Consider the following 26571-nt stretch of genomic DNA (forward strand, 5'->3'; position numbering starts at 1 on the left):
TTTTATCAGTCATGAGTGGTTGGGGACCGCTCCTCTGAAAGGTGGCATTGCCAGCAGCACAGCGCCCCCTACAGTAGTGGATCAGCCGTGTCACAAAAGGCTATCACTCCCCAAGCCACCAGCACCACTCTCTGAAGTACCTGGTTTTTCCAGTCTTCTGCTCAGGCAATTGCTGACCAAGATGCTGGCTTTGGCTCAGATCCTCCAAGGTGTTTAGGTTCCTAACTTCCATTGATTTCAAGGGTCCTAAAGCCTTTGGGATCTCTGGACCTTTCCCCCTTCTTTCACTTCACTGAAAACTCCATTAGCTTTGGGCTGGGGGGATGGTTGGGTGTCTCATAACAACCACTTCCCCGGTCATTCACCCACTTGGCTCTAAAAGAGCTGCATTAGTCACTCTGGCTGAAACTGACCCCTTTGCACACTCAGCATGGGCTTCTGCCACTTAGTGTGCTGTAGCCCTGTGCTGATCTTCTGCATAGGGGCAAATTGCACCCACAACCCCTTCTTTCTGCTTAGCCCAGGCTCCCTGTTTAATATGGACTCACCTTGTTCCTGGCCCCCGATATGAGCCGAAAGAGCCACTCTGTGTAGTGATTTCTTGCCTTCATGCCCTATAGAGCCTTTCATCCGGCAGGGTCTCGAGCCATTTCACAGACTTGTCCCCTCAATCTTTGGACTCGCAGTCAGTGCAGCTGTGCTGGTTTCTACCAGGATTGGCTCTGGCCTTGTGTACATTCAGATCACTCCCACCACCTGGTAATGCAGCCTGTTCTGCAGCAGTGCATGGCAGTGGGGTGGAGAGGCTGGAATTTAGGGAACAGGAGGTAATTGCCAACAGCCAGAACCCTAAGTTTAATGAGGAATCTTTATGGACCACAAGCAGTTGGAATCTAACCAGCACAGTGCCCCCTGGGTATTCCCTCAGTCCTGATTCAGCCAGAGGAGAGCGATCTACTAACACGAAACCAGGGCATTGTGCCACACGGTTCCTTCCTGCAGGGTACGGCGTTTCCTTGGCAGTCTCCTAGCTAAGTACGAGGCCAAAATTTCCCTTGCTGTTCCATCTGGATGTGGTATTCTCCTGCACTCCCTGAGTTAACCTGCTGGTTAGTCTGACTTTCCACTGTTAAAAACAGCTGCCATGTTACAACCCAGAGGGGGCTGCATGGCAGTGCAGGTGAGGTGATTTTCTTATAAGTGGTTGTAGGCCTGGCTTGACATGAATGAAGCCTCATTTCTCAGGAGACAGGATTAGGGAGGTAAATGAATCAGCAGCCTGGAAACAGAATGTCTGCACTAGCTAAAACAAGGGGGAACCCCCAGGGAACCATTTACAATGGCCAAGATAACAAGCAACAAGATAAATTGGGATCATAAAGATGATGTAAAGAGTAAGTCATGCGTGGACAGAGCATGCCATATGGGGATTGTACAGCCAATCCTTAAACGTGTGATGCAGTGTATAGTAAATGTAGTTTAATCTGGAAACGTCTATAGAGGAAGAAGTTTGCTGTGTAATTTTGGGGGTGGGGGGTATGCCCTGTACCCACCCTCTACTCTTGAGCCTACTTAACTCAAGTGTCATTTGATTGCATGCCAATAAAGAAACCTCAGTGAGGAGTTCAGAGTCGTGCTGAGTTCTTAGGAACTGAGGGGATAAGATCGTGGAGGCCACTGGGTGGATAAGGTCTCAGAAGCCACCCCAACGTACTCCTGAGCGGATAAGGTCTCGGAGGCTACCCCAGAACTGGTCTGGTGGATGTCGCAGGGCTCTGCTGTGAGCAATGCAAAGTTCTTGAGGCTGGTGGATGCAGACTGAGGCCTGGGCTCTCTAGCATCCGCTGCCAGCTTGGCTCTCTAGGTCTTGGCATGGAGTAAACAGACCCGGTATGGACGGCTGCCTATGCTACCCGGTGAGGTGCTAGATTCCCAATGTGACCTTCCTCGCGAGGCCTACAGTGGCTTGGATTGCGCTTTGATACTCCAGCTTGGCCTGTCCACTTTCAGAGGCCTGCTGCCTGCCCGCCTGCCCCTAGGCTTTCACAGGAAATCACATCCTGACTGGGATTTCGCTTCCAGGGAACGTGTTTATTTCACTCTCCGTGCTTGTCTCCGCACGGAGCCGTTCCCACGGCTTTAATAGAGTCGGCTTAACCAACAATGATCTCCATGTTCAGGTCCACACCCCCGTCCGCCAGGCTGCTCCCTGCAAACACCGCAGCCTCTCTCCGGCAGGAGTGCTGCCGCCACTTGTTCTGGGTAACCAGGACTGCCCTCTGGCACTTCTTGTACTGGCTCCTCACACGCCACTTACTGACCAGTGACTGCAGGAGGACGCTAGCTCTCACGGGCCTCACATACATTGCCAGCGCCCTGACCCTCCTCTCCTCCCGCCACCAGAAGGAGACCCGGCGCCACCATCTCTGGATCATCAGCACGCAGAGCGTCGCTTGGCACACCATTCGCCGGATGAGCACCCCCCGCCACCACGACTGGATGGCAATGGTGGATTTGCTGCTGGGGCCCTTCTCTGGTGCGGGAGCGAGAGCAGGAGAGATCGCTTTCTGCTGTGAAGAGAAGGCAGGAAACCGTCTGTCGCTATGGGAGAGGCAGCCACAGAATAGCATCCATCTCTCCATTGAGTCAGAAACACTGTGCAAACTTGGGATGTAACATCTGGTTTCCCCCATCACTCCTGTGTGTGTAATGATCTCAGCTACAGGCCACCAGCAGGGTCTGAACGCAGGGCCTTCTGCACTAAAGCTCAGACTTCTGTTGCTTGAGCTAAAGGAAAAGCTCTATTAGCTGACAGCAGTTGTAGGCTGTTACCTTCTATGTGGTCTAGCCCCTAGAAGGGGACATGACACCCACTTTATGTTTATTGAACACCTTTTTGCCCAAACATAGGTGTCCATGTAGGCCTTAAATGGGCACCTAAGAGACCAGCCAAAACTAGCTGCCTCATTGGGGTTGATCCAACCGAGCAACCAATCAAAGGTCTGTGAAGCTGCTGACACAGTACCATGTGCACTGACACTTCCAGGGGGGCCCTATAGGGACTTAAAATACCAGCCTGATCCTGCAGGAAGGGTCTCCAATGCCTGCGGGGTGAGCTGTTGTTTTGGCTGGCCGTAGTCACTGGAGAAGGTGGAATCCCGCTAGGCCTGTTGGGGGAGACACTGGGAGGGCGTTGGGGCCGTTGTGGCTCTGAAGGAATGTCCAGGCCTGCCTCTGTGCTCTGCAGTGGGAGGAGTGGAAATGGAGAACCGGGACCGGCTTTCCGGGCCTGGCAGAAAAAGACCATCACAGAGAACCGGAAGGATTCCTGGAGCTGTGCAGAGAAGAGAGGCTGCCCCCAGTCAGGCTCCCCCTGAAATCTGACCCGGTTTTCCCAGTTCCACTGGTCATGCTACATGTCCTGGCACTGGCCATTCAGCTCTTGCCAGCTTTTGCCTAAGCCCCCTTTGGCTTCCAGAGCAGGGGGATGTCTTTAAAAGTGATGTGAAGGGCACCGTCGGGGGGCAGATCTGTGCTGGGTGACACCCGCAGCCCCCCTTGAGTTGTGCCTGGGGGTTTTCAGTCAAAGAAACCCCGCCTGCGAGATGGAGGATACTCACATCCATAGCTGCTGCCTGGTCTGGAGCACCAGCTGCTGCAGGGAGTCTGGGGCTGCCGAGAGCTGCCTCTGAGCACCATCCCCGCCTCCCAGGGCAGGGTCTGTGACCATGGAGTTCTTCAGCACCTTGGCATCGGGCTTCTTCCTGGGGCTGCCCTCCAGAGCCTTCACGCCCGCCACAGAGGAAGGAAAGAGAAGAGCTGCTCAGCGTAAGGATGAGAGGGAGGTCGCAGGGCTGATGGCTGCAGCCCAGCGAAGATGAAAAGTCCCCACCGCCCATCAGTGAGGCTTCCCCTCGTCAGCGCCTGCCAGTGTTACCCTGACTTTCCCCGAGCTTGTCAGGGCTCTAAAAGAACAGGTGTGGGAGCTAGAGCCAGGCAGACCAGGTGTGCTGCCGTCTGCCTCAGAGACAGGTGTAACTGAGAGGAGAAGCTGGCTCCTAGAGACAGGCAGACGTACACAGAGACAGGGGGAGACACGGGACTGCCCAGCCAGGATCAGACTAGTGCACCAGTGAATCCAGGGGCTGGTGCCAGCTGCTGCAGAGGACAGTGCAATGGGCAGTTAGGGGATAACCTGCCTCAGGGGGAGAGAAATCCAATTGCAGGGCTTGGCCTGGCTGCATTGACTTTGGTGGGCATTGTCTACAGGCGGCAACCCGTTATTCAGTTTAATTGCAAGTTTATTCATTAGTGCCCTCATCATCGATGGCTTCGGCTCTTCTGCAGTCAGAGCAATCACACCCCACCTGCAGTGTTGGTTCCAAAGTTGGTACCAGACACACTTAGAATATCTCTCCATCTCCTTTCCTGGTTTGGGTGGAAACATAACCCTTCTGTGATCAGCCTCTTTGCTCAGGGGTGAGGGTGGTTTGAGGAGAAGGAGGGAATTTAATGCTGGAGAGTTGAATGGAATGGAAGGGGAGTGAAGGCAGGCAGTGGACCCCATCCTGAACAAGAGATTGCCTCACTGAGAGTGAGGAGGTGGATGGAGTCAGTCAATCCTAGGCTTCTTCTCCACACCAACCCTAGGTTTCTCCTCCAGTGGATCGCCCAGCTGTGTCCTGAGAGAGCTACTGTCTCCTAGCAGGGGAGGGGAAACCTGTTCCCCATGGTTTGCCATCCTCGGCTTCTCCCTTTGCCCCCATTACCCATAGTTTCTCCAGAAGATCTACCACATTCTGCCCCAAGAGACAATCCTCTCCTCAACAGTGGGCTTGGGGAAGGGAAATGGTGCCTATAAAGGGATCTGTGGCTAGGAAGTTTCTACTTCTAGGGTTGATATTACCCCCCTCAACAGCCAGATATAAGAGAATGTTATCTGTGAGTAATGCACTCCGTATGGGAGGTTTGCTTTTTCGTACCCCCATCAGGCACCTTGCATCTCAGGAGAGGACCACGTTTCCCTGGGATGGCAGTTCACCTTCAAGCAGCTGAGGGTCCTTTAGGACACAGCATCAGCACCCTGTGGCGAGAGCTGTGATGTTACAATGGACACCGACATCGCCAGTCAAGCTGGTCAACCCAGGTAACAGATGAGACAACAATAGACCTGCCTTGACTGCTCTGCTGTTGGTCGTTGGCTGGGTTGGAGGCAACCCAGATCTATGTGGGTCACAGATGTGAAAAACCTTGACCTCGGAAGGCATGTTCAGGGTTTTTTATGTCCTGGCTGAACCCCAGGGCACCGGGGGAAGAGTGTGGAGCGATGAGGCATTGAAGAAACAGCAGGGAGTCTGGTTTTCCATTGTACTTAGAAAGAGAGTAGCTGTTCCTCAGGGTGACTGCAGGAGAGAACATTATCTATCTGTGGCTGGCATCTTCTTCATCACTCGTTTCTCTGCACAACTGTGAACATGGACACATCTGTACCTGTTTTGTTCTCTCTCTCTCTGACATGCACCTGGCCAAATCCTTCTCTCATACCAGCATCTTCCCTGGAATCGCTGAGCCTTTCTCTCACAGCTTCATAGTCCACAACTAACCCTTCAGGGGCTAGTAGTCAGTGGCTCCTTGAAGGTGGGAGGTTTACATGTCCTGGGAATCGTGACCACCAGGAGACTGGCTGGCTTAAGGAACTGGTCTAGCCCCTTCCCCCTCTAAGATCTTTGGTTCAAACCAGCCCAGGCCAGTATTGGCTGGAAGTCCTGGTGTATGATGGGCCATTTGGGAACCTCTGTAAGACCAGTTGGTGGCCTCACCTTTGGTTCCTAGTGGACGTGGGTCTGTGCTATATTGGGACTGTTTGGAAGCCTGGTGGCAATCTGAGTAAAGAAGCCCAGGATTCCATGGCCCTACTGAGAGTGAAAATGCCTCTCGCCCCTGGAGTTGGTTGGCCTCTTGAGGCCAGAAGTGAGGCACCGTGGGGGGGAACGGTCACTGCTGCTGGCTGTGCTGCATCAGCCCTGCAGCTGGCACCTTTCGAAGGTGCTTAATTCTCTTTAACAAAGGCCTGGTGGACATTCCCAGTGCAGTCCTCCCCTGGGGTGTCTGCTGGGACTCTGGGGGCGGGATGAGCATGTGGGAGCACTGGCGTTGTCCATAAATGGGGCGTGTTGCTTTCCATCCTCCCTGCTCCCTGGGGTGCCCTGCACAGCTCCAGCGCACCTGGCTCCAGCTCTGCTCCCTGGGCCAATCGGGAGAGAGCAGCCTTTCCTGTGACAATACATTGTCCCAGCCCTGTGTTACGCCTGCAAGATTTAGTAGGGGTGGGGGGCAAAGGGGAAGGAGGGGAGCAATGAAATGTGCTGCCCCGCGGGATTTCAGACCCAGCAGTGTAATCATGCTGGAAAGTGCCAATCTCACCCAAGTGGCATTAAAACTTATGAGCGTGAGGCAAGGGCAGTGCCAACGGAGGGAAGGGCAGCAGGCAGAATCGTGGCAAAGGCAGAGGAGTCCTGGCTGGTATCCTTCTAGCGACAGGGTCGTTCCAGCTGCCATTCTACCAAGCAGCCTCATGGCACAAACAAAGCTCTGCTGGCCGCTAGCATTTGAGCGAGCAGGCGGGCTCATGACTGTGCCAGACCGGGATTTCCCTACCCCCACTCCCGGCCCCCGAACTCCCCCATCTACCCCGGTGGTTAGCAGAGTGTACCTCGTGCACACTCCCTGGCAATGCTCAACTTCTGTACAGACAGATTCCAGGAACATTTGAGGGCACCGGGGTCAGTCAGGTCACAGCGGTTCCTAGGATGTTAGCTGCCCACTGATGGGGACAGTCATAAAGAGTGCAAGCTTACAGACAGCCTCGCTGCAAACTAAGTGACCCAGGCTCTGGCAGTGCCTCGCTGTGCAATGCAAAACAAATCACTTCCCCTTTCAGGGGCTTGGTTTGCCGACCTCTAAAATGGGGGCAGCAATCCCTGCTAACCTTGCCTTCATTTGTTTTTAGCATCACATGAGCTGGAACCAGCAAATTGTGTGGTAGGGCCCTGCTCCTCAAAGGTACTTAGGTGTCAACTCCCAGGAGTGTTAGGCACCTAAATACCTTTGAGGCTCTGTGCCTCGCTCCCTGTGTGACCACACAATCTCAATATCCTGCATCCCATCTCGCCTTCTGGTTCTAACATTCACTTGTAGCATGGCTCACATTCGATTGTAAGAGGGTAGGGACTGCATTTCCATATGCTTTTGTGCATTGCCGAGCACCATCAGGCCTCAGTCCTGATTGGGACCTTTGCGTGGCACCATCATTATGAACATTAATGACTTGCCAATGCCTGGACAGCTTTCTGGAAGTGCCATCCCTTGACCTTCAAGCATGTCTGTTACAAATTGTGAAAAAGGGCTGTTCTCAAGAGTTCAGAGAGCCCATTGCTAAATTGCAGCATGCAGGGAGTTCCAAAGGGTGTGGATCTTGCTGGACTGGGCAAAGGATACCCAGCTTGTGTTAGGTATCTCCCCCTTCTACCCAACTCTAGAAGTGCCAGTCGCCAATTCTGGGGTAACAGATGGAGCAGAGGTGGATAATGGGGCCATAAACTGGTCAAATGGGTCTGATGAGAAGAGGGGAAAGTGGAGAACCCATCAGAGCCCCATCTGCCCAGGATTCAGCACACGTGAGAGCTGGAGGGAGCCACTGAAAAGCAACAGGACGGTGTCCCACTGGAGGTCACCAGTTGGTGTCAGCCTGCCAACTCCCTGGAGACTGTGGCTGTCGCATGGTGCCGCTCTCTCTGCAGGCTCTGAGGATGTTAGTGGAAGGAGGCCAGGGTGGGGTTCTGCTGAACCAGTTGGCAGTAAGAGGAAGTACCGCTGACCTTTGTCACATGACACACTGAGTGTTGCTTGCAGAGTATCTGTCCTTCCAAGTAAGATAAGGAAGGCATCCCCCAGGTGAGGCTCTGAGTTCTCCTGCCAGATCAGCAAAGGTCTGTCCTAGGTGCCTAGGTACAACTCGGATATCTGGGTAGCTCCCACATACCTGGATACCTCCAAGATATCTCAATTCCTCCCAGATGTCTAGCCATCTCCTAGGGACAGCCAAATGCTCAAGTACCTCCCAGATGTCAAGATAGCTCCCAGCTGAGTTTGGGAGTTCTACCTTCTCACAGTGAGGAGTTGCCTTCTGCATTTTAATCAGGACTGGTATAACCTGGCGCGATCCCAACTTGTGCCTAACAGGAGTCGGAGCCCACTGGAACCAGAATGTGATTGGTGGACTGCGGGCCTGAGCGCTGTGATCATTTGGCAATAGGACATGACAGGGAGTGAATTGTTCTCCATTAATTTGCACCTTGTGTGCCTACGGTCAAGTGCCTCCAGTGACGATGCCTTGTGTGAATCAATGCAGGGTAATTCCCAGTCTCTTGTGCCTTATTGCCATGAGGAGTGTAATAGTCTGTTAAAGACATATTTGTACATGTTAATTAAGCAGTGGAGACTTCCACATCATCGGGGGCTGAGAAACCGGCCCCAGATACCAGCTCTTGCTAGCCAATCAGCTCACAGGCTTCCTCTCGCCTGCCTCTTTGACAGTCTGTATTTTTAATAGCCTCATTAGTGTGGATTTTTCCCCTTTGAAGGTAACGAGAATTGCTGCAGAGCATCTGGAACAAGCGGCCAGCGCGAGCTGTTTGTAGGAGGGAGGAAGGGGCATGCGCCAGCCCTTGTTCTCATCTCAATGATTGGACGCATGCAGTGGAATATTCTGCTCTGGCCCATTGTTTTTTTCATTCTCCTGTTCTTTTCTCTTCATCTGCCTGGGCTGAGAGATGCCCGTGCCGCACCAGCTCACAGGTGAGACTTTTGTAGGGTGGAAGTATTCTGAGATGAGTTGCTGGTGCTCTGCCTCTCTCAGCATTTGGCCCCTATGTACATATTCCAATTCCTGACTCAGACCTGCCTGGTCTTGCACGTTCTGGGTTCATTTACAGGCAGTTTTTATAAAGTCTCTCGCTCTGACAGAGAAGGATTTTGCGGTATTTCAGCAGGAGGTTTAATATCTCACCTCTGATGATGTTGCTGTTGAGATCTCACTCCAGGCTCAGCCTGGCCAAACCATGCAATGGCCCAGCCTCTGCAATTCCTCTTACCACCTGCTGGCGTGACTTCTCTCTAATCATTGGCAAGCAGCAGGTGTGTTGGGAAGAAAAGCAGGGCCCCAAGTCAGGCAGGGGAAAGGGTTCCCAGGAGGGGAAAGGCCCAACCTCCTCTCTGGGAATTCAGTCCCCACAACCATCCCATCTGCTCATGGGGGCAGAGGTAGAGGAGAAATCCCCAGGAATGCACTGGGACTAGAAACCCATTTTGGAATGTGCATGAGCAGTGTTTGCTGACCCTTTGGATCTAGTCTTAACCCCTCATGGACAGACTGGGATTCCATGGTGCAAGGGAAATGGGGGTGGGAGGAACACTGGGAAGTGGAAAGCATCACCCTCCCTGCGAAAGCCGGTGGTCTCGTCGTGCCTCCCTGCCACCTTGGAAGTCTGATGGAATTCAGCTGCAGCAAAACATCTCGCTGACAACACACAGTAATGCCTAAGGTCCAGGGTCACTCATGCGGTTGCCAATCCTCCAGGATTGTCCTGGAGTCTCCAGGAATTAAAGATCATGTCATGTGATGAAACCTCCTTGAATATGTCCAACCAAAATTGGCAACCCTACGCTGGGGGATTAATGTCCAGTGCCCAGGATAGTTTGCTTCTGGTCATTCATCTCAGCAGGTCATCTCGGCCCTCGTGGTCGGAGGCCAGCAGTCTCGCTATGATGGCGCTATATTTTACGTAGCTATTATGTGATTATGCTTTCTGAGAGGGATGCTGTGGAACAATGCCCTCCCTCCCCTGCCACCGGACCACATGGTGAAGTGGGAAGTAGCTACCATTTTCATAGCCTTGGCAGTAGGTTGGCATGAAGATGCACGAATGTGGAAGTTCTGGAATGCAAACTGCCTTGGGGTCCTTCTGAGCATGGAAGCCCCCCTTGAGGTCACTGGACATGCCCATGCAGAGGGCTGGCAGGATTGTCCCTTCTCCATGCCACCTTGGGCACTCCCAGAAGCCATCCTGGGGCAGGAGCTCTAAGAGGCTGTGGTCATGGAAGATGTGATCATCTACCTTTAAACCCATCAGTCTTTCTACAGGTGACCTACCTGTGCATGGCACACTGGCACACAGTAGAGTCAGGTCCCTGCTCGAATGAGTGTGCAGTCTCTGTTAGACATGATACAGCGAGGGATCACGGTAGCCAGAGGGACTTCAGTTTGAGTTCCCATCTTGCTGCAGGACATTGAAACAAAACAAAGTCATTATGTCCATTTCTTCCCGGCAGCCGCCCCTTTGCCAGGGTCTTGGATGTACGGCTTCTTGCTCTAGGGTGCACCTTTCCTGTTCCAGATGTGAGGTGGTGGGTGTAGGTGATGGCTGTGATTGGACGTCACTGATACAATGTTACACCATGCCAGCGGGCATATCAGGTGACAGAGCCAGGAGGGCATTTGAATCATACACATTAAAGACCCACTCTGATGGCTGAGCGTGGGAGGTTTTTCATCAGTAACAGACGGTGCAGCCAGGAGCCTTGACCCCTGAAGAGCAAGGAGCGCCTGCATACAGGAAGGTCCCTCCCTCTCTATGCCCATATGGTTCTCTTTTTCTTTCCGCTGCCAGCTGAAGATCTGTGGGGACCTCTGTGGTGTTTTGCCTCATGGGTCACCCCGGACAATGCTGTCATAAGTTCTAGCCTGGCCTCTTTTTAGCCTTTGTCCAGCAGGTCAAAATCATTGTATCACAATGTCTTGGAATACGCCCTATCATAGTGTGCTGGGGAGGTGCCACGCTGAAATTGCTTTCAATATTTCAGAATGCTTTTCAAGTTTTAACATCCTGTATGCGGAGAGAGAGCCCCATGGAAATCGGGACAGGAGGCGACCTCACACTGATGTCAGCCAACCCCCCTTGCAATATCAGCTCTGTAGTGTCCTCCCCAGCTACTTAGTGTCATTGTGACAGGCTAGCTCCCTGCTTACCTCCCCCAAACACACCTGCCTGCTTTGCATCAGTACTGTACCAGGAATTGTTAGCAGGTTCTGGTATGTTAGAGGGACGCATGGGCTAAGTGCACATCTGAGCATTCTAGCTCTGACGCTGGCATTGACTCTTTATGTGGCCTGAGACAAATCCCTGAATCTGTCTTTGTCCCACCTGTAAAATGATGGGGATCAGGATAATACTTCGCTGGAATCTTGTCTTATATGTAGACTGGCTTTTTGTTCTGTGCTTGTGCAGCACCTAGCACAATGGGGTTCTGGTCCATGACTGGGGCTCTTAGGCTCTACAACAATACAAATAATTAATAATAATAAATTACTGAATGCTTGCAAAACACTTTGAAGATTATGATGTTCTGTTGTGTTCCCTGCAGCGGAATCTTCTGCTTTTGCAACTGAAGCAGTTTATTTTCCCCAAAAGAGAGCAAAACATGAAATATTCAAACCAACCAAAATCAACCCAGAAGAAGCCACCAGCTCAGGATAATGCTACTCCTTCAGAAAGCTGGAAACCGCAGTGCAACAGGAGCGGAGACTGGAAGGAAAAAAACATCCAAGTCACTCAAAATAACAGACATATGTGACCTTCACCCTGACAATGAACACGATGTGACTTGTAGGGAAAGCCTGACAGGTTAGCACCCTCTAGACTGCTGATAATTATCTTCACATCTAATGTTTGAGGTGGAAAAAGGTTTATTGTTCTGAAAAATATTTTGAAAAGAAATAGCATCGTTACATCGATAGAACGCTCGGGAAGTGGAAGGCTATGATTGGCTACTGGACTCAGAGAACTCTGAAGGGTCTCACTTTCAGCCAATCAAAGCTCTCTAGCCTTCAGCATCCCACATGCCGCTACCTTTCTGACATCTCACTGGGGTTGTTCACGTTTCCATAAAAGTGACCCCGTAAAAATGGCACGATGAGGGGAGTTCCATGGTGATTGTCACAGTTGTTTGCCTGGTGCCCTCGTCTGCATCATCCCCATTATGGAGTCCTCACAGGGGGCTGATGATGGACTCTCGGACGTGGCCAACTTTGCCCTTAGTCACCAGTCCAGGTTTGCTGGCCAGCTTCTCTATCAGGTTGGGGAGGGATGGATACTAGGTTTCTTCCTTCTTCTCTGTCTCATAGGACGCATGTGTGGTTGGATGTGGCTTCACCAGCTGTGGCAAAACCTTTGTCCAAGATATGCTTAGACTGCACTGTTTCTGGACACTGGGCTGTGGTACATCCTTCTCCAGCATGCATGGTCCTTGAGCCTCCTTCAGCTTAGCCTCAGCATCCAGCTGAGGAGAAACCCAATTGTTTTCTTCAGATACTTCAGGAATGAAGCCATGACTCCCATCAAGGGCTGGAATTTTATAACTGCAGACGCCCCACTGTGCATGAAAAATACAGGTGCATAATCTCCATGTGCAATTACACTGACTATGCACAGTTGTGACAACTTCTGTGTCTGCAGTTGCTGTGACTACACATCCACGCGGGAATGAGAAATGGGATTGCATGTGTGAAATTATCAAGATTCAGGACCTAATTGGCTCCGTTTACAAGTCAAAAGTTGATTTTTCCAAACTCTGCCTGGTCCTGAAAATTCAGCTGGGTTCTTTATTCCATCGTCGCCAGTAACAAAGGTGCTGTGCTTGGAATGTAGTAATAGTGCAGGGGACGCTATATGAGGCCAAATAGAACCCAGCTCACATTCCATCACTGAACCATGGTGGCTCTCAGGCTTTGACTACTGGAGAGTCACCCGTTGGGGTGGCGGAGAGTCATCAGATAGATGAGTCGCAATTCTTACGTCGTGAACGTGCATCAAGCGGTGGTGACACTGCATCGTGATGTGATGTCACCACATAGGCTGATGCAATGTGAGAATGCCGAGGGTCTAATGCAGTGGTGCCCAAACTTTTCCTGTCGCGCCACCCCTTACCAGTAATGGAAGCTGTCTGCATCCCCCCCCTCCATTACTGCACAGTTGGCTCAGCAGAGGAGTTTGGGTTGAAAGCAGCGCTGTAGGATGAACTGGGAATGGGGGAGGAGCTGGGGCTAGAGGCGGAGCTGGGCTGGGAGTGGAGCAGAGGACAGAGTTGAGCTGGGCTGGGGCTGGAGCTGGGCTGGGGACGGTGTAGGAGGCAGAGTGGAGCTAGGCTGGAGGTAGAGAGGGAATGAGGGCAAAGCTGGGCTGGAGGCGGAGATGGGCTGGGGGCAGAGTGGAGCTGGGACTGGAGCTCTGCTGGGGGTAGAGCGGGGACCACTGGTCTAATGCCTTTCTTTCCTTTCTGGTCAGTGGGCTTGGCAGGTGAGTGGTGCTTTGGGTCTGTGGAGATGTAGAGACATGAATGGCCATCGTTGCCATGAGGGGTCTCCAGGGCTAAGAGAGAACCGTGTTTGTATTAGAATCTGCCTATAATGACGAGGAGGCACTCTGGGCTCAGAGCCATTGAATAAAAAGGGCCACTTTTACAGTCACATTTCTGACCTTACCAGCGCTTTAAAGGAAAGCACAGTGTTTAACGCCTAGGAGAGTGAGTGGCTCTGCTTGGAAATCACTACATCTTCGGATATGTGCCTGAGATGAGCAGATTCCTGAAAGTTTTGTGTCCGTTACCTCTACCTCTCTTAGTGAGACAGGCCCCAGGAGCAGAAACCCAATGTAAGGGCTAACTAATTGCCCATAGTAATGTCCTTTTACAGCTGTCGATGGTATTGAAAAATTATTATTGTATGGACTGTATCTGATTTCTGTGGTCCTGGTCTGTCTCATTCCTAAATTAATACCTGTGAATAGAGAGCAGGACACAGCCAGCACCCCACCAGCGGGCCCCCATCCCACGGCTAACGAATGGGTCACACTTCACAATCAGGGTCAATACCTTACGGAAGGTTAACAAAGCATTCATAGACCTTGGCCTAAATGGTTGACCAATTGTTAGAGTCCAACAGGTCAGTAGGTTGCTAATGACCATGGCTTAAAACCATCTGTGTATAAAACACCTTCTAATGATGTGCTTATAACAACCTATATAACACATAATACTCAGATCTGTAACATAATTCTGACATCTATCAATCCTTTGTATGCAAACCATTTATAAATGTACCCTTAGTATAAAGTGTACCCAAAGAAGACATATCCTAGCCATCCCATTTCTAATGCACCAATGACTGTGGAATCTGGGCATCCGAGATCCTCAGATATAGGCATTTCTACCATGTTCGTCACTGTGTTATCTGAGTGCTTATAATCATAGAAATGTAGGGCTAGAAGGGACCTCAAGAGGTCATCTAGTGCATCCCCCTGAGCTGAGGCAGGATTAAGTATACCTAGACCATCCCTGACTGGTGTTTGTCTATCCTGGTCTTAAAAACATCCATTGGGATTCCACAAAAATTCCTTAAGCAACCTAATCTTATACATTATGAATGTTGTTGACTACATCTGGCCCTCTAAGGATAGAATATGGAAGGTCCAATGAGGAGCCTTAAAGGAGAAGTTTTCTCTCCTCTAACCCTTAAAGGACCAGCTGTAGTTATTTCCCAGGAAAACTGCTGGGGCATCTCACCAGGTCGATAACACTCTCTTCAGTAAATGGAGGCAGGATGCTCTGCCTCTCTCTTGCTCCCATGTACACCTTGTAACCGCACCCATTCCTTCTTTCCCCCTTCGATCCAGGTGGCCAACCTGCTGCGACTCTTCCAGATCCCGCAGATCAGCTATGCCTCCACCAGCGCCAAGCTCAGTGACAAGTCTCGCTACGACTACTTTGCCCGCACCGTCCCGCCAGACTTCTACCAGGCTAAGGCCATGGCCGAGATCCTGCGCTTCTTTAACTGGACCTATGTCTCCACAGTGGCCTCGGAGGGTGACTACGGCGAGACTGGCATTGAGGCCTTCGAGCTGGAAGCCCGGGCCCGCAACATCTGCATCGCCACCTCCGAGAAGGTGGGACGCTCCATGAACAAGAAGACCTTCGATGGAGTGATCAAGGCCCTCCTGCAGAAGCCTAGCGCTAGGGTGGTGGTGCTGTTCACCCGCAGCGAAGATGCCCGGGAGCTACTGGCAGCTGCGCAGAGAATCAATGTCTCCTTCATGTGGGTAGCCAGCGATGGCTGGGGTGCCCTGGAAAGTGTGGTGGCGGGAAGTGAGTTGGTGGCGGAGGGGGCCATCACCATTGAACTGGCGGCCTACCCCATCCAGGAGTTCGCCATCTATTTCCGGAACCTCAACCCCTACAACAACAGCCGGAACCCCTGGTTCCGGGAGTTCTGGGAGCACAAGTTCCAGTGCAGCTTCCATACCCAGGACTGCAGCCGGCACTCGCTGAAGACGGGCAAGTTCGAGCAGGAGTCCAAGATCATGTTTGTGGTCAATGCTGTGTATGCCATGGCCCACTCCCTCCATAACATGCACCAGGCATTGTGCCCCAATGCCACCAAGCTGTGTGACTCCATGAAGCCAGTTAATGGCAAGAGGTTCTACAGGGACTTCATGCTCAATGTCAAGTTTGACGGTAAGCCCAGGGCCTCAATAGGGATTGGTGGCTGAACTGAAGCAGTTGGGATGGAACGGGCAAGGGAAATCAGAGGGCTTAACTAGGAATACTCAAAGCCTGGGGATTTCAACTGGTCACCTCTGAGCCAGACAAGCCAAACTTGCTGAGCACACTGGGTCTGTGATTCCTCACATGATGAGGTCCTTGCCCAGAGTCCTTTGGCCCAGGAGTTCACACGCTTCTCCTACCTCTTGATGATGGTCTCTGCCAGGCTGGTGGCATGAAACCGCTGCATCAGGTGTCATGATAACGTTGCACCGGGACACAAACATTGCTGCACGAGGGCGTAGTTAGGGTCTCAGGTTTCAGATTGGTTGAACATTGTGTTTGAACGTTGTGTTGGGTTCAGCTTCTTCTAATTTTCTGAAGAATGACCGACTAACTGGAAGGGTTATGAGACCATTTTCTTCAGCTGACCATCAGCTTCCCAGGCACCTTGGGCCGGTGCCACCTCCATTATTCCTTTCAATAATCTGTTTGAATTTTTAATATTCAGCACCAAAATATTTGTAATAGCTGATCACATATTTTCCTACCAGCTCTGCTGTTCCTCTGGGACATCTGTCTAAACAATCAGTTCCAACAGCAGTTCTGCTAGGCCAGTTGAGCCTGGAGAATTGGCCAGTCACAGCTCTTCTTCCTTAGATTCAGCATTCTTGTCAGGGGCAGAGCAGTCAGATATAAGTCAAAGCAATTTAAAACCGTTCAGAGGCTTTATTCTGACGAGACTACATTGTATTGACCCTGTGTACAGCGGAGTCTTACCCCTGATGTATCATTTGTAAGAAACTCTGGAACACTGGTTTAAGATGTCACAGAAACAATGAGGACTCAGTCTATTCCAGTCTATTCTCCTTTGCGTTCTGGGTTTTATTCAGTCACAGGCAGCTAGGAGAAAATGGTGCTCTCTACAGGACTGACCTGCTCCTGAGATGGGCATTATACTGGCACACCATGAAGGCCTGTGCTTGCTGGATGGAGGAGCCATCCAAGTGTTCTCCTCCAGGCCAAACTCATTAGATACCTGGTAGGATGATTATCACTCTATCAATTATCTGGCCTCCATCACTGTCATATCTGGCAGCATACAGCCCTTACTATAGCTATCCTCACCACATCCCGGAGAGATAAGGAGGAGCCCATGTGTGACGGGTTCAGTCACAGAGACCCCTTGGGACTGTCACCTGATGTGCTGAAATTACCTCTGAGCCCATTTTCCCTGCTAGCTTGGGACTTCCAGAACCCTGCCTTGTTAAGTCAGACCCGCTAGCCTGCTGCAACACAGACCCAGGGTCTGGACCATTCTCCCAAAGCTGCAGACTTAACTGAAAATAGCTTAGCAGGTTACCTGTCTCCAGCACCCAGACACCCAGTTCCCAATGGGATCCAAACCCCAAATAAATCTGTTTTACTCGGTATAAAGCGTATAAAGGTAAATTCTTAAATTGTTCACCCTCTAAAATACTGACAGAGAGATATGCACAGCTGTTTGCTCCCCCAGGTATTGATCACTTACTCTGGGTTTATAAATAAACAAAAGTGATTTTATTAAGCATAAAAAGTAGGATTTAAGTGGTTTCAAGTAAAAACAGACAGAACAAAGTAAGTCACCAAGCAAAATAAAGCTAAACATGCAAGTCTAAGCCTAATGACATTAAGAAACTGATTACAAGTAATCTCACCCTCAGAGATGTTCCAATACGCTTCTTTCACAGGCTAGACTCCTTCCTAGTCTGGGCCCAATCCTTTCCCCTGGTACAGTACTTGTTAGTTTCAGATGATATCTCAGGTGGTAAGCAGGGGTTTTCTTATGACTGGCAGCCCCTTTTGTCCTGCTCCACCCCCTTTTATAGCTTTGACACAAGGTGGGAATCTTTTGTCTGTGCTTGTCCCCACCCCGCCACATCAATGGAAAAGTACAAGGATTAAGATGGAGTCCAGTATTATGTGACATGATCACATGTCACTATAAGACCCCTAGTCTCCATTCTTCCTGGGTTGGCCCACACTGTACACAGGAAGGTTTGCAGGTAAATAAACCATTTACAACCAATTGTCTGGGTCAATGGGAGTCATCAAGATTCTAAACCACCATTAATGGCCCACACTTTGCATAATTACAATAGGACCTCAGAGTTATACTTCATATTTCTAGCTTCAGATACAAGAATGATACATGCATACAAATAGAAGGAATATATTCAGTAGGTTATAACCTTTGTTATGATACCTTACAAGAGACCTTTTGCACAAAGCATATTCCAGTTACAACATATTCACACTCATAAGCATATTTCCATAAAACACATGGAGTGCAACATCACACCATGTATCTCCACATAGTGAAATCCTTGCTGATCTTAAACACAAAAAAGAAGCTTACAAGAAGTGGAAGACTGGACAAAATGACCACGGAAGAGTATAAAGATATTACTCAGGCATGCAGGAGTGAAATCAGGAAGGCCAAATCACACTTGGAGTTGTAGCTAGCAAGAGATGTTAAGAGTAACAAGAAGGGTTTCTTCAGGTATGTTAGCAATAAGAAGAAAGTCAAGGAAAGTGTGGACCCCTTACTGAATGAGGGAGGCAACCTAGTGACAGAGGATGTGGAAAAAGCTAATGTATTCAATGCTTTTTTTGCCTCTGTCTTCACAAACAAGGTCAGCTCCCAGACTACTGCACTGAGCAGCACGGCATGGGGAGGAGGTGACCAGCCCTCTGTGGAGAAAGAAGTGGTTTGGGACTATTTAGAAAAGCTGGATGAGCACAAGTCCATGGGGCCGGATGCGCTGCATCCGAGAGTGCTAAAGGAGTTGGCGGATGTGATTGCAGAGCCATTGGCCATTATCTTTGAAAACTCATGGCGATCGGGGGAGGTCCCGGATGAATGGAAAAAAGCTAATGTAGTGCCCATCTTTAAAAAAAGGAAGGAGGAGGATCCGGGGAACTACAGGCCAGTCAGCCTCACCTCAGTCCCTGGAAAAATCATGGAGCAGGTCCTCAAGGAATCAATTCTGAAGAGGAAAGGAAAGTGATCAGGAACAGTCAGCATGGATTCACCAAGGGCAAGTCATGCCTGACTAGTCTAATTGCCTTCTATGATGAGATAACTGACTCTATGGATGAGGGGAAAGCAGTGGACATGTTATTCCTTGACTTTAGCAAAGCTTTTGACACTGTCTCCCACAGTATTCTTGCCAGCAAGTTAAAGAAGTATGGGCTGGATGAATGGACTATAAAGTGGATAGAAAGCTGGCTAGATTGCCAGGCTCAATGGGTAGTGATCAACGGCTCCATGTCTAGTTGGCAGCTGGTATCAAGCAGAGTGACCCAAGGGTCAGTCCTGGGGCCGGTTTTGTTCAATATCTTCATTAATGATCTGGAGGATGGCGTGGATTGCACCCTCAGCAAGTTTGCAGATGACACTAAACTGGGAGGAGTGGTAGATACGCGGGAGGGTAGGGATAGGACACAGAGGGACCGAGACAAATTAGAGGATTGGGCCAAAAGAAATCTGATGAGGTTCAACAAGGACAAGTGCAGAGTCCTGCACTTAGGACAGAAGAATCCCATGCACCGCTACAGACTAGGGACCGAATGGCTAGGCAGCAGTTCTGCAGAAAAGGACCTAGGGGTTACAGTGGACGAGAAGCTGGATATGAGTCAACAGTGTGCCCTTGTTGCCAAGAAGGCCAACGGCATTTTGGGCTGTATAAGTAGGGGCATTGCCAGCAGATCGAGGGATGTGATTGTTCCCCTCTATTCGACATCGGTGAGGCCTCATCTGGAGTACTGTGTCCAGTTTTGGGCCCCACACTACAAGAAGGATGTGGAAAAATTGGAAAGCATCCAGCGGAGGGCAACAAAAATGATTAGGGGTCTGGAACACATGACTTATGTGGAGAGGCTGAGGGAACTGGGATTGTTTCATCTGCAGAAGAGAAGAATGAGGGGGGATTTGATAGCTGCTTTCAACTACCTGAAGGGGGGTGCCAAAGAGGATGGAGCTAGGCTGTTCTCAGTGATAGCAGATGACAGAACAAGGAGTAATGGTCTCAAGTTGCAGTGGGCGATGTTTAGGTTGGATATTAGGAAAAACTTTTTCACTAGGAGGGTGGTGAAGCACTGGAATGGGTTACTTAGGGAGGTGGTGGAATCTTCTTCCTTTGAAGTTTTTAAGGTCAGGCTTGACAAAGCCCTGGCTGCGATGATTTAGTTGGGGATTGGTCCCGCTTTGAGCAGGGGGTTGGACTAGATGACCTCCTGAGGTCCCTTTCAACCCTGATATTCTATGATTCTATAGTCCTGAGGGTGCTAGGCGTGGCTGGAAGGCTGGCATATCAGCCACTAGTTGTCCTGAGTTTATTCTCAAGACACGTTGCTCCATGTAATCTTCCATCCGTGTTCAGGGGCCAGTTCTCAGGTATACTGGTGTGGGCAGCAACAGCTCCGTGAGTCCACCCCCTCTCCAGCTAGAGCAGAGCTGGATACATCAGCCCTGCTCCCAGCCCCAGGATAGGGAACAGGTTGGGCGCAGATCAGGGGCATGGCTAGTCTCTGCTTCCCAGGGCCCAGTCTGGTGTCAGTGGAGCTGCTGTCCAGCATAACTAGGGCACAGTTCCCCTCTCAGTAATCTTATGAAGAGTAACGGGAGCAGGCTTGCCAGAGAACCTGTATATACTTCATCTCCCAGCTTGGCAATCAAGAGACCACATAGCGGGAGAGAGATTGCAGACTTACCTATATTTGATTTCATATATAAGCAGCCTTGGGCTGTCAGGCTTATGTCGGGGAAGTTAGTGCTGCTTAGATGAATGTACTGTATTATCGGTCTCCTTGGGGAGGAATCTCATGGAGATAAATGTACTATTTTCATGTGACGTGTTTAATACCAACTTGAGATAACAGCAGAGGTTGGGGAGTGAACTGATTGTCAAGTTGAAAGGATGTACTTAAGCGAAAAGGAATATGCATGCTATTGTTAGGTACTATAATATTATAAAGGGGTGAATATAAAACCAAGGCACGTTGGGGGGAAAAGTCGTTGAATATTTGCTCAAATCTGAAAGTGAATTTGGATTTATGTGTGTTTGTGACCCTTTTGTGTCCCCATTCTGGTAACATCTGAGTGCTCCTTTACTAGTGCAAATACAGCAAGCAAATTTTAGCTTGAAGGCTGGAGCAGTCGCTGAAAACAAATTCCAGGTGGTATATTCAGTTGTAAAATTAACAATGTGCAATTCATATTGTCTTTGGTTAATAAGTCATGTGGCATAGTATATGTTCCCTGATTGGACAGTTTATGTAACTGACCAACAGCATGAAATGTGACTATTCAAATGTTCGCAATGTAACTTCCATATCTAGCTTTAGTTACAGACTCATAAATTAGTGACATAACTTTACAAATTGCACATTACAGATTACATTGCCGCATTTGTAAATTGTGCAACCTACAGGCTAAGAACTATTTGCTGAAGGAAAATTGTGAATCGTTCTGAAAATATATAGCTTTGATAATGTTGGGATTTATTCGTGGACAGAAAAAGAAGTCAATTTGTTTGAAGAAATTACTTGTGAATTATTTGCTCAGCTCAAATCAGACGTGCCATTGTGGCTTTGCAATATGGTGGGGAAATGAGATTGTTAACTCAAATACATTAATTAACATGTTAAACATCACTTAGCATTTAGTGTGGGCAAAGGCAGAGATTTAGTTGGTTGAGGATATTGTGTGCTCTAATTGTTACCCTTCTGCCAGGTGGAGCCAGCAGCAACAAGGGCTGGGTTCGGTATCTAGGGGTTCCTTTTCAACAATACAACACAAACTGGCTTGAGCCCCCACCCAGTGACCTGGGACAATCACACACCACCCCCTGGGCACCTCTAGGAGGCAATACATCCCCTCTCACAAGCACAGAGTCTGAGTGTAGCAAAATAAAAGGATGGAATTAGCTCAGCATTAATTTGGGAAAACACCTCAACTAGGGTTCATGAACAGAAACCATGAGCAAAAGACCCATCCCCAAGTAAGTTGGGCAGTGTCCTTTTCCCCTCAGGGTCTTAAGTCCAGCAACCCAAGAGTCCCTTTAACATGCCTGTCCCTTCTCTGTACTCCAGTCACAGTTGCTGTCCTTGGCCAGTGCAGCCCCAGAGTTCAGAGGTTCATCCACAGAGTTCACCTCCCACCCTGTGTGGAAGGCAAGGGGGGTAAGGAGGCACCTTACATGCTGCACTGCTCGGGCACTCGCTCGTTGTCCCATCGGCCGATTGCCACACCTGTGTGGAGCTCTGCTCTGGCCCTCTCCACCAGCTTCTCTGCTGGCTGCTTGCCACGCATCTCCACCAGCCGCCCTGCTGGCCATTTGCCACGCCTCTCCACCAGCCGGCCTGCTGGTCGCACCTCTGCATCAGCCGCCCTGCTAGCCACTTACCACACCTCTCTGCCAGCTGCCAACTCACCAAGATGTCTTCAGGTCCCCCCCACACACACTTAACACAGCTCTCAGTGATTTCAGCTGTTAGTGGGGGAGCCTCACTGGTGATGCACACTGGGCAGTCTCTTGCAATAGAGACACTGTCCCAAAGTACGTCTAATACTTGGTATCAGTGCTTTTCAGCTTTGCAGTGTGTAAAAAAACTCTCAATTGAGTCTAAATTAGATCTTTTATTATACCATGGAGAGAGGAAGGGTCAAATGGTGTCTAGGACACTTAACCAGGACCCACCCCATCAGGTACAAGCACCTATCCCCATCCTCACTCAACTCATTGGGCTTTGGAACCCAGGTTCCCTGCATAGCGAGTGCTGTTCAGTTGAGGGTGAGTCCCTCCATCGGGGTATGCCAGGTACAGTTCTGCTGCCCTCAGTTCACACAACAAGGATAATAACCCTTCATTACTCCTGCCCCAATAACAAGGAGACTGGGGATCCAACACCAGCCACAAGTGATCATTTGGGCAAGCAGTCCCATCATGCTGAGCACCTAGGCAGGGTGGTTGTGTCCATGCAAACAAGATCAGCTTGTGAAGTCTTTTTCCACAGCTCACCACTCGATATCAGGGGAGAGCTCATCCAGACTCTGCTTACATCATTAACGACTTCTAAAATGTTGGTCAAGGCAAAGCAAGTTGTGCTTTAGCACACCCAGAAGTGAGGTTGGGCTCCCGCATAGGTGACATCTGCACTTGGAGCTAGGTGTCCCCCACACTTATGCTAGCGCTGATCGAGGTAGTGCACTAAAAATACAAGTGAAGCCATGGTAGCATGTGCAGTGGTGAGCGGTAGCATGGGCTAAGCTGTCACTTGGCCCCCATTGGTATGTACTCAGGGAGGCTAGCCCGGTGCCACTTATTGCTGCTGCCCATGCCACCATGGCTATACTTGTATTTTTAGCACACTAGTTCAATAAGAGCTGCCATGAGTATGCCTATGCAAGCTGCAAATCACACTGCCAGTGCCCCGTGCAGATATAGCCACAGTCCCTCTTGGGACCTACTAACTCATGTTAAAACTACACACTGACTTATCTTCACTAGAATCTTACCTCCTATTAATGACCATATGAGGTACTAAGGACACACCTTTTATCCCAGTGAAGATGCACCCTAAAGTTTCCCTCTCCTCATTAACGCATCCATGTAGCACATGCTAAAGTGCTACTCCCTTTGTCTTGCCTCAGGGTTTGGAAGATGTTAATTAGGATAGGTCTGCCTGGCAATCACAGGGTGTGATGGCAGCTGGTGCAGACAGCCCTGAGCTAGCTTTGCTCTAGCTAGTTGGAGTATCGGGAGCAGTGAGTCTGGATAACATGAACTCACAGCACTCTTTTAAATCCTAGTCTAAACACGCCCCCTGAGGGAGGGTGGATGAAATGTGCCATGTTCCAATCTGTTGAGCATGAAACCCACTGGAAAAAAGCCCAACTTTCCTGTACATTGAATCTCTCGTCCTTTTCCTCCTCACCCAGCTCCATTCAGGCCAGCAGACACCAAAGGCATCGTTCGATTTGATCGCTATGGTGATGGAATCGGTCGTTACAATATCTTCAACTACCACAGAGCGGATGGGAGATATAGATACCAGAAGGTGGGCTACTGGGCAGAAGGGCTTACCCTGAACACCACCCTCATCCCCTGGGTGAAGACCTCTGTTCCTGTGTCCCAGTGCAGCGACCCCTGCAAGAAGAATGAAATGAAGAGCATGCAGCCGGGGGACATGTGCTGCTGGATATGCATCCCATGCCAGCCTTACGAATACCTGCTGGATGAATTCACCTGCATGGACTGTGGTCTAGGGTACTGGCCCAATGGTACCCTGAATGGCTGCTATGAGCTACCACAAGAATACATCCGCTGGAAAGACGTCTGGGCCATTGGGCCAGTTACAATCTCTTGCTTGGGTTTCCTCTCCACCCTCTTTGTCTTTGGGGTCTTCATTAAGAACAATGACACTCCCATTGTGAAGGCCTCAGGCCGCGAACTTTGCTACATCCTCCTCACTGGGGTCCTGATGTGCTACAGCATGACTTTCATCTTCATTGCAAAGCCCTCCACCGAGGTCTGCACCCTGCGGCGCTTGGGGCTTGGAACCTCCTTTGCGGTCTGCTACTCCGCCCTCTTGACCAAGACCAACCGGATCGCTCGGATCTTCAGTGGGGTGAAGGAAGGGGTCCAGCGCCTGCGCTTCATAAGCCCCACCTCACAGGTGGTCATCTGCATGGCCCTCATCTCCTGCCAGATGATCATCGTCATCATCTGGCTCATGGTGGAGACCCCCGGCACGGGGAAGGAGACGGAGCCTGACAAAAGGTACATTGTCACCCTCAAGTGCAACAACCGCGACTCCAGCATGCTCATTTCACTGACCTACAATGTGCTATTGATCATCTTGTGTACAGTCTATGCCTTTAAGACCCGGAAATGCCCTGAAAACTTCAACGAGGCCAAGTTCATTGGATTCACCATGTACACCACATGCATCATCTGGCTGGCCTTCCTGCCCATCTTCTATGTGACCTCCACCGACTACCGTGTAAGTGATCCCCGCTGAGCAGAGTAGGGAACGGGAGGCCAGCAGCCTGGCTAAGTCCACTGGATTCCAGGGTCCTGCTCCTTGTTCAGTGGAGCTGGAGGTAGAGGGTTGAGGGTAGGTCCTGGACACTAGAAGACCAGCCTGCAGGTGGGAAAGCTGCCTGTGCAGATGAACAGAAGGGCAGTTGTCATAATTAAATTAGATCTGAGGACACTCTGGATTGTGGTTAAATGCAGCATAGCAGGCCGCTAAGGGAAAGGAGGAAAGGTGTGTGTCTCTGAGGGAGGCAAATGGGAGAACATGGCTGGTAGAACATAATGCAGGCAAGTTCTGTGCAGGTTCCTTGCTATTCCAGTCCTGGGCCTCCATACCTGCCTGCCAATAAATCCTGATCCTGACCTGCTGCCTCCCTGCTATTTCAGGCCTAGGCTCCACACACAACCCTGCCAATGCCCTCCAGCCTGACCTGCCGCCCCCCTGCTATTCCAGCCCTAGGCTCCACCCCAGCACTGCCAATGACCCTCCATCCTGCCCTACTACCCCACTACTATTCCAGCCCATGGCCCCACACACAGCCCTGCCAATGCCCCTCCAGACTGCCCTGCCATCCCCTACCCCCAATGCCAATGGTGGTTGGCCTTGTGCAGGGCACAAAGAGGACTCAGGGACCAGACCAAGACCAACACATTGGTTTCTCCTTTATTTGTTAATCTAAATGCTCATTAACCAGAGTCATCATTCAAGGGGGCTGATTTTCCAGCAGAAATTGCAAACCAGAAATCTAGAGGCTGTAAAAGCATGTTTGGGGAGGCTGTGCCGGACTTAGGCACCAAGTGACACCCCGGGGAGCAAGGGGCACTCAATGTCTGAGAGACCCACATCTCCTAGCCCAGTTCCCCCTCTCTGGCAGCTCTGCAAATTCAAAGGCTGAGCCAGTGGGGAAACACAGCATTAGTCCCACTCCTAGAATGGATTCTGCCTGAGAAGCGGGAAGTGTCTAACCCCATTACTGATCACTGGGCTCATTGCTGTAGTCTCTGACCTACAGGAGCTGGTAGTCCCGGAAAACGCTGAGGAAATGTGTTTGCTCTTGTATTCCTGTAGACAACCAGCAGCACCTAGTGGCAGCTGAGATGAACATTAGAGAGTTGTACAGTGCCTACCAGAGTCCTGTCCGCCACTAGCCACTCTTCCGTAGAGAACAGTTTGAATGATGTATATTGGAGAAACACTTTATAATGCTGTTGCGTGGCAGGGAGGTCTAGTGTGCAGAGCAAGCGGCAGGGAGGCAGGAGACCAATGGCATTTTGGTATGTATAAGTAGGGGCATTGCCAGCAGATCGAGGGACGTGATCGTTCCCTTCTATTTGACATTGGTGAGGCCTCATCTGGAGTACTGTGCCCAGTTTTGGGCCACACACTACAAGAAGGATGTGGACAAATTGGAAAGAGTCCAGCGGAGGGCAACAAAAATGATTAGGGGACTGGAACAGATGACTTATGAGGAGAGGCTGAGGGAACTGGGATTGTTTAGTCTGCGGAAGAGAAGAATGAGGGGGGATTTGATAGCTGCTTTCAACTACCTGAAGGGGGGTTCCAAAGAGGATGGAACTAGACTGTTCTCAGTGGTAGCAGATGACAGAACAAGGAGCAATGGTCTCAAGTTGCTGTGGGGGAGGTTTAGGTTGGATATTAGGAAAAACTTTTTCACTAGGAGGGTGGTGAAGCACTGGAATGGGTTACTTAGGGAGGTGGTGGAATCTCCTTCCTTAGAGATTTTTAAGGTCAGGCTTGACAAAGCCCTGGCTGGGATGATTTAGTTGGAGATTGGTCTCGCTTTGAGCAGGGGGTTGGACTAGATGACCTCCTGAG

At 50.3% G+C, this 26571-nt stretch overlaps 1 protein-coding gene across 1 annotated transcript in view; it reads left to right on the plus strand.

Annotated features, from left to right (window-relative positions):
• GRM2 (glutamate metabotropic receptor 2) overlaps positions 1-26571 on the plus strand; it is a 74256-nt gene that overhangs the window by 39304 nt on the left and 8381 nt on the right. Inside the window, exons 3-4 of the mRNA XM_074958304.1 lie at positions 14787-15624; positions 23636-24699. Of these exons, the coding sequence (XP_074814405.1) occupies positions 14787-15624; positions 23636-24699 (1902 nt within the window). The remainder of the gene's footprint in view (positions 1-14786; positions 15625-23635; positions 24700-26571) is intronic.

This window comes from Natator depressus, chromosome 7, assembly GCF_965152275.1.
Source record: "Natator depressus isolate rNatDep1 chromosome 7, rNatDep2.hap1, whole genome shotgun sequence".
NCBI classification, from domain to species: Eukaryota; Metazoa; Chordata; order Testudines; family Cheloniidae; genus Natator; species Natator depressus.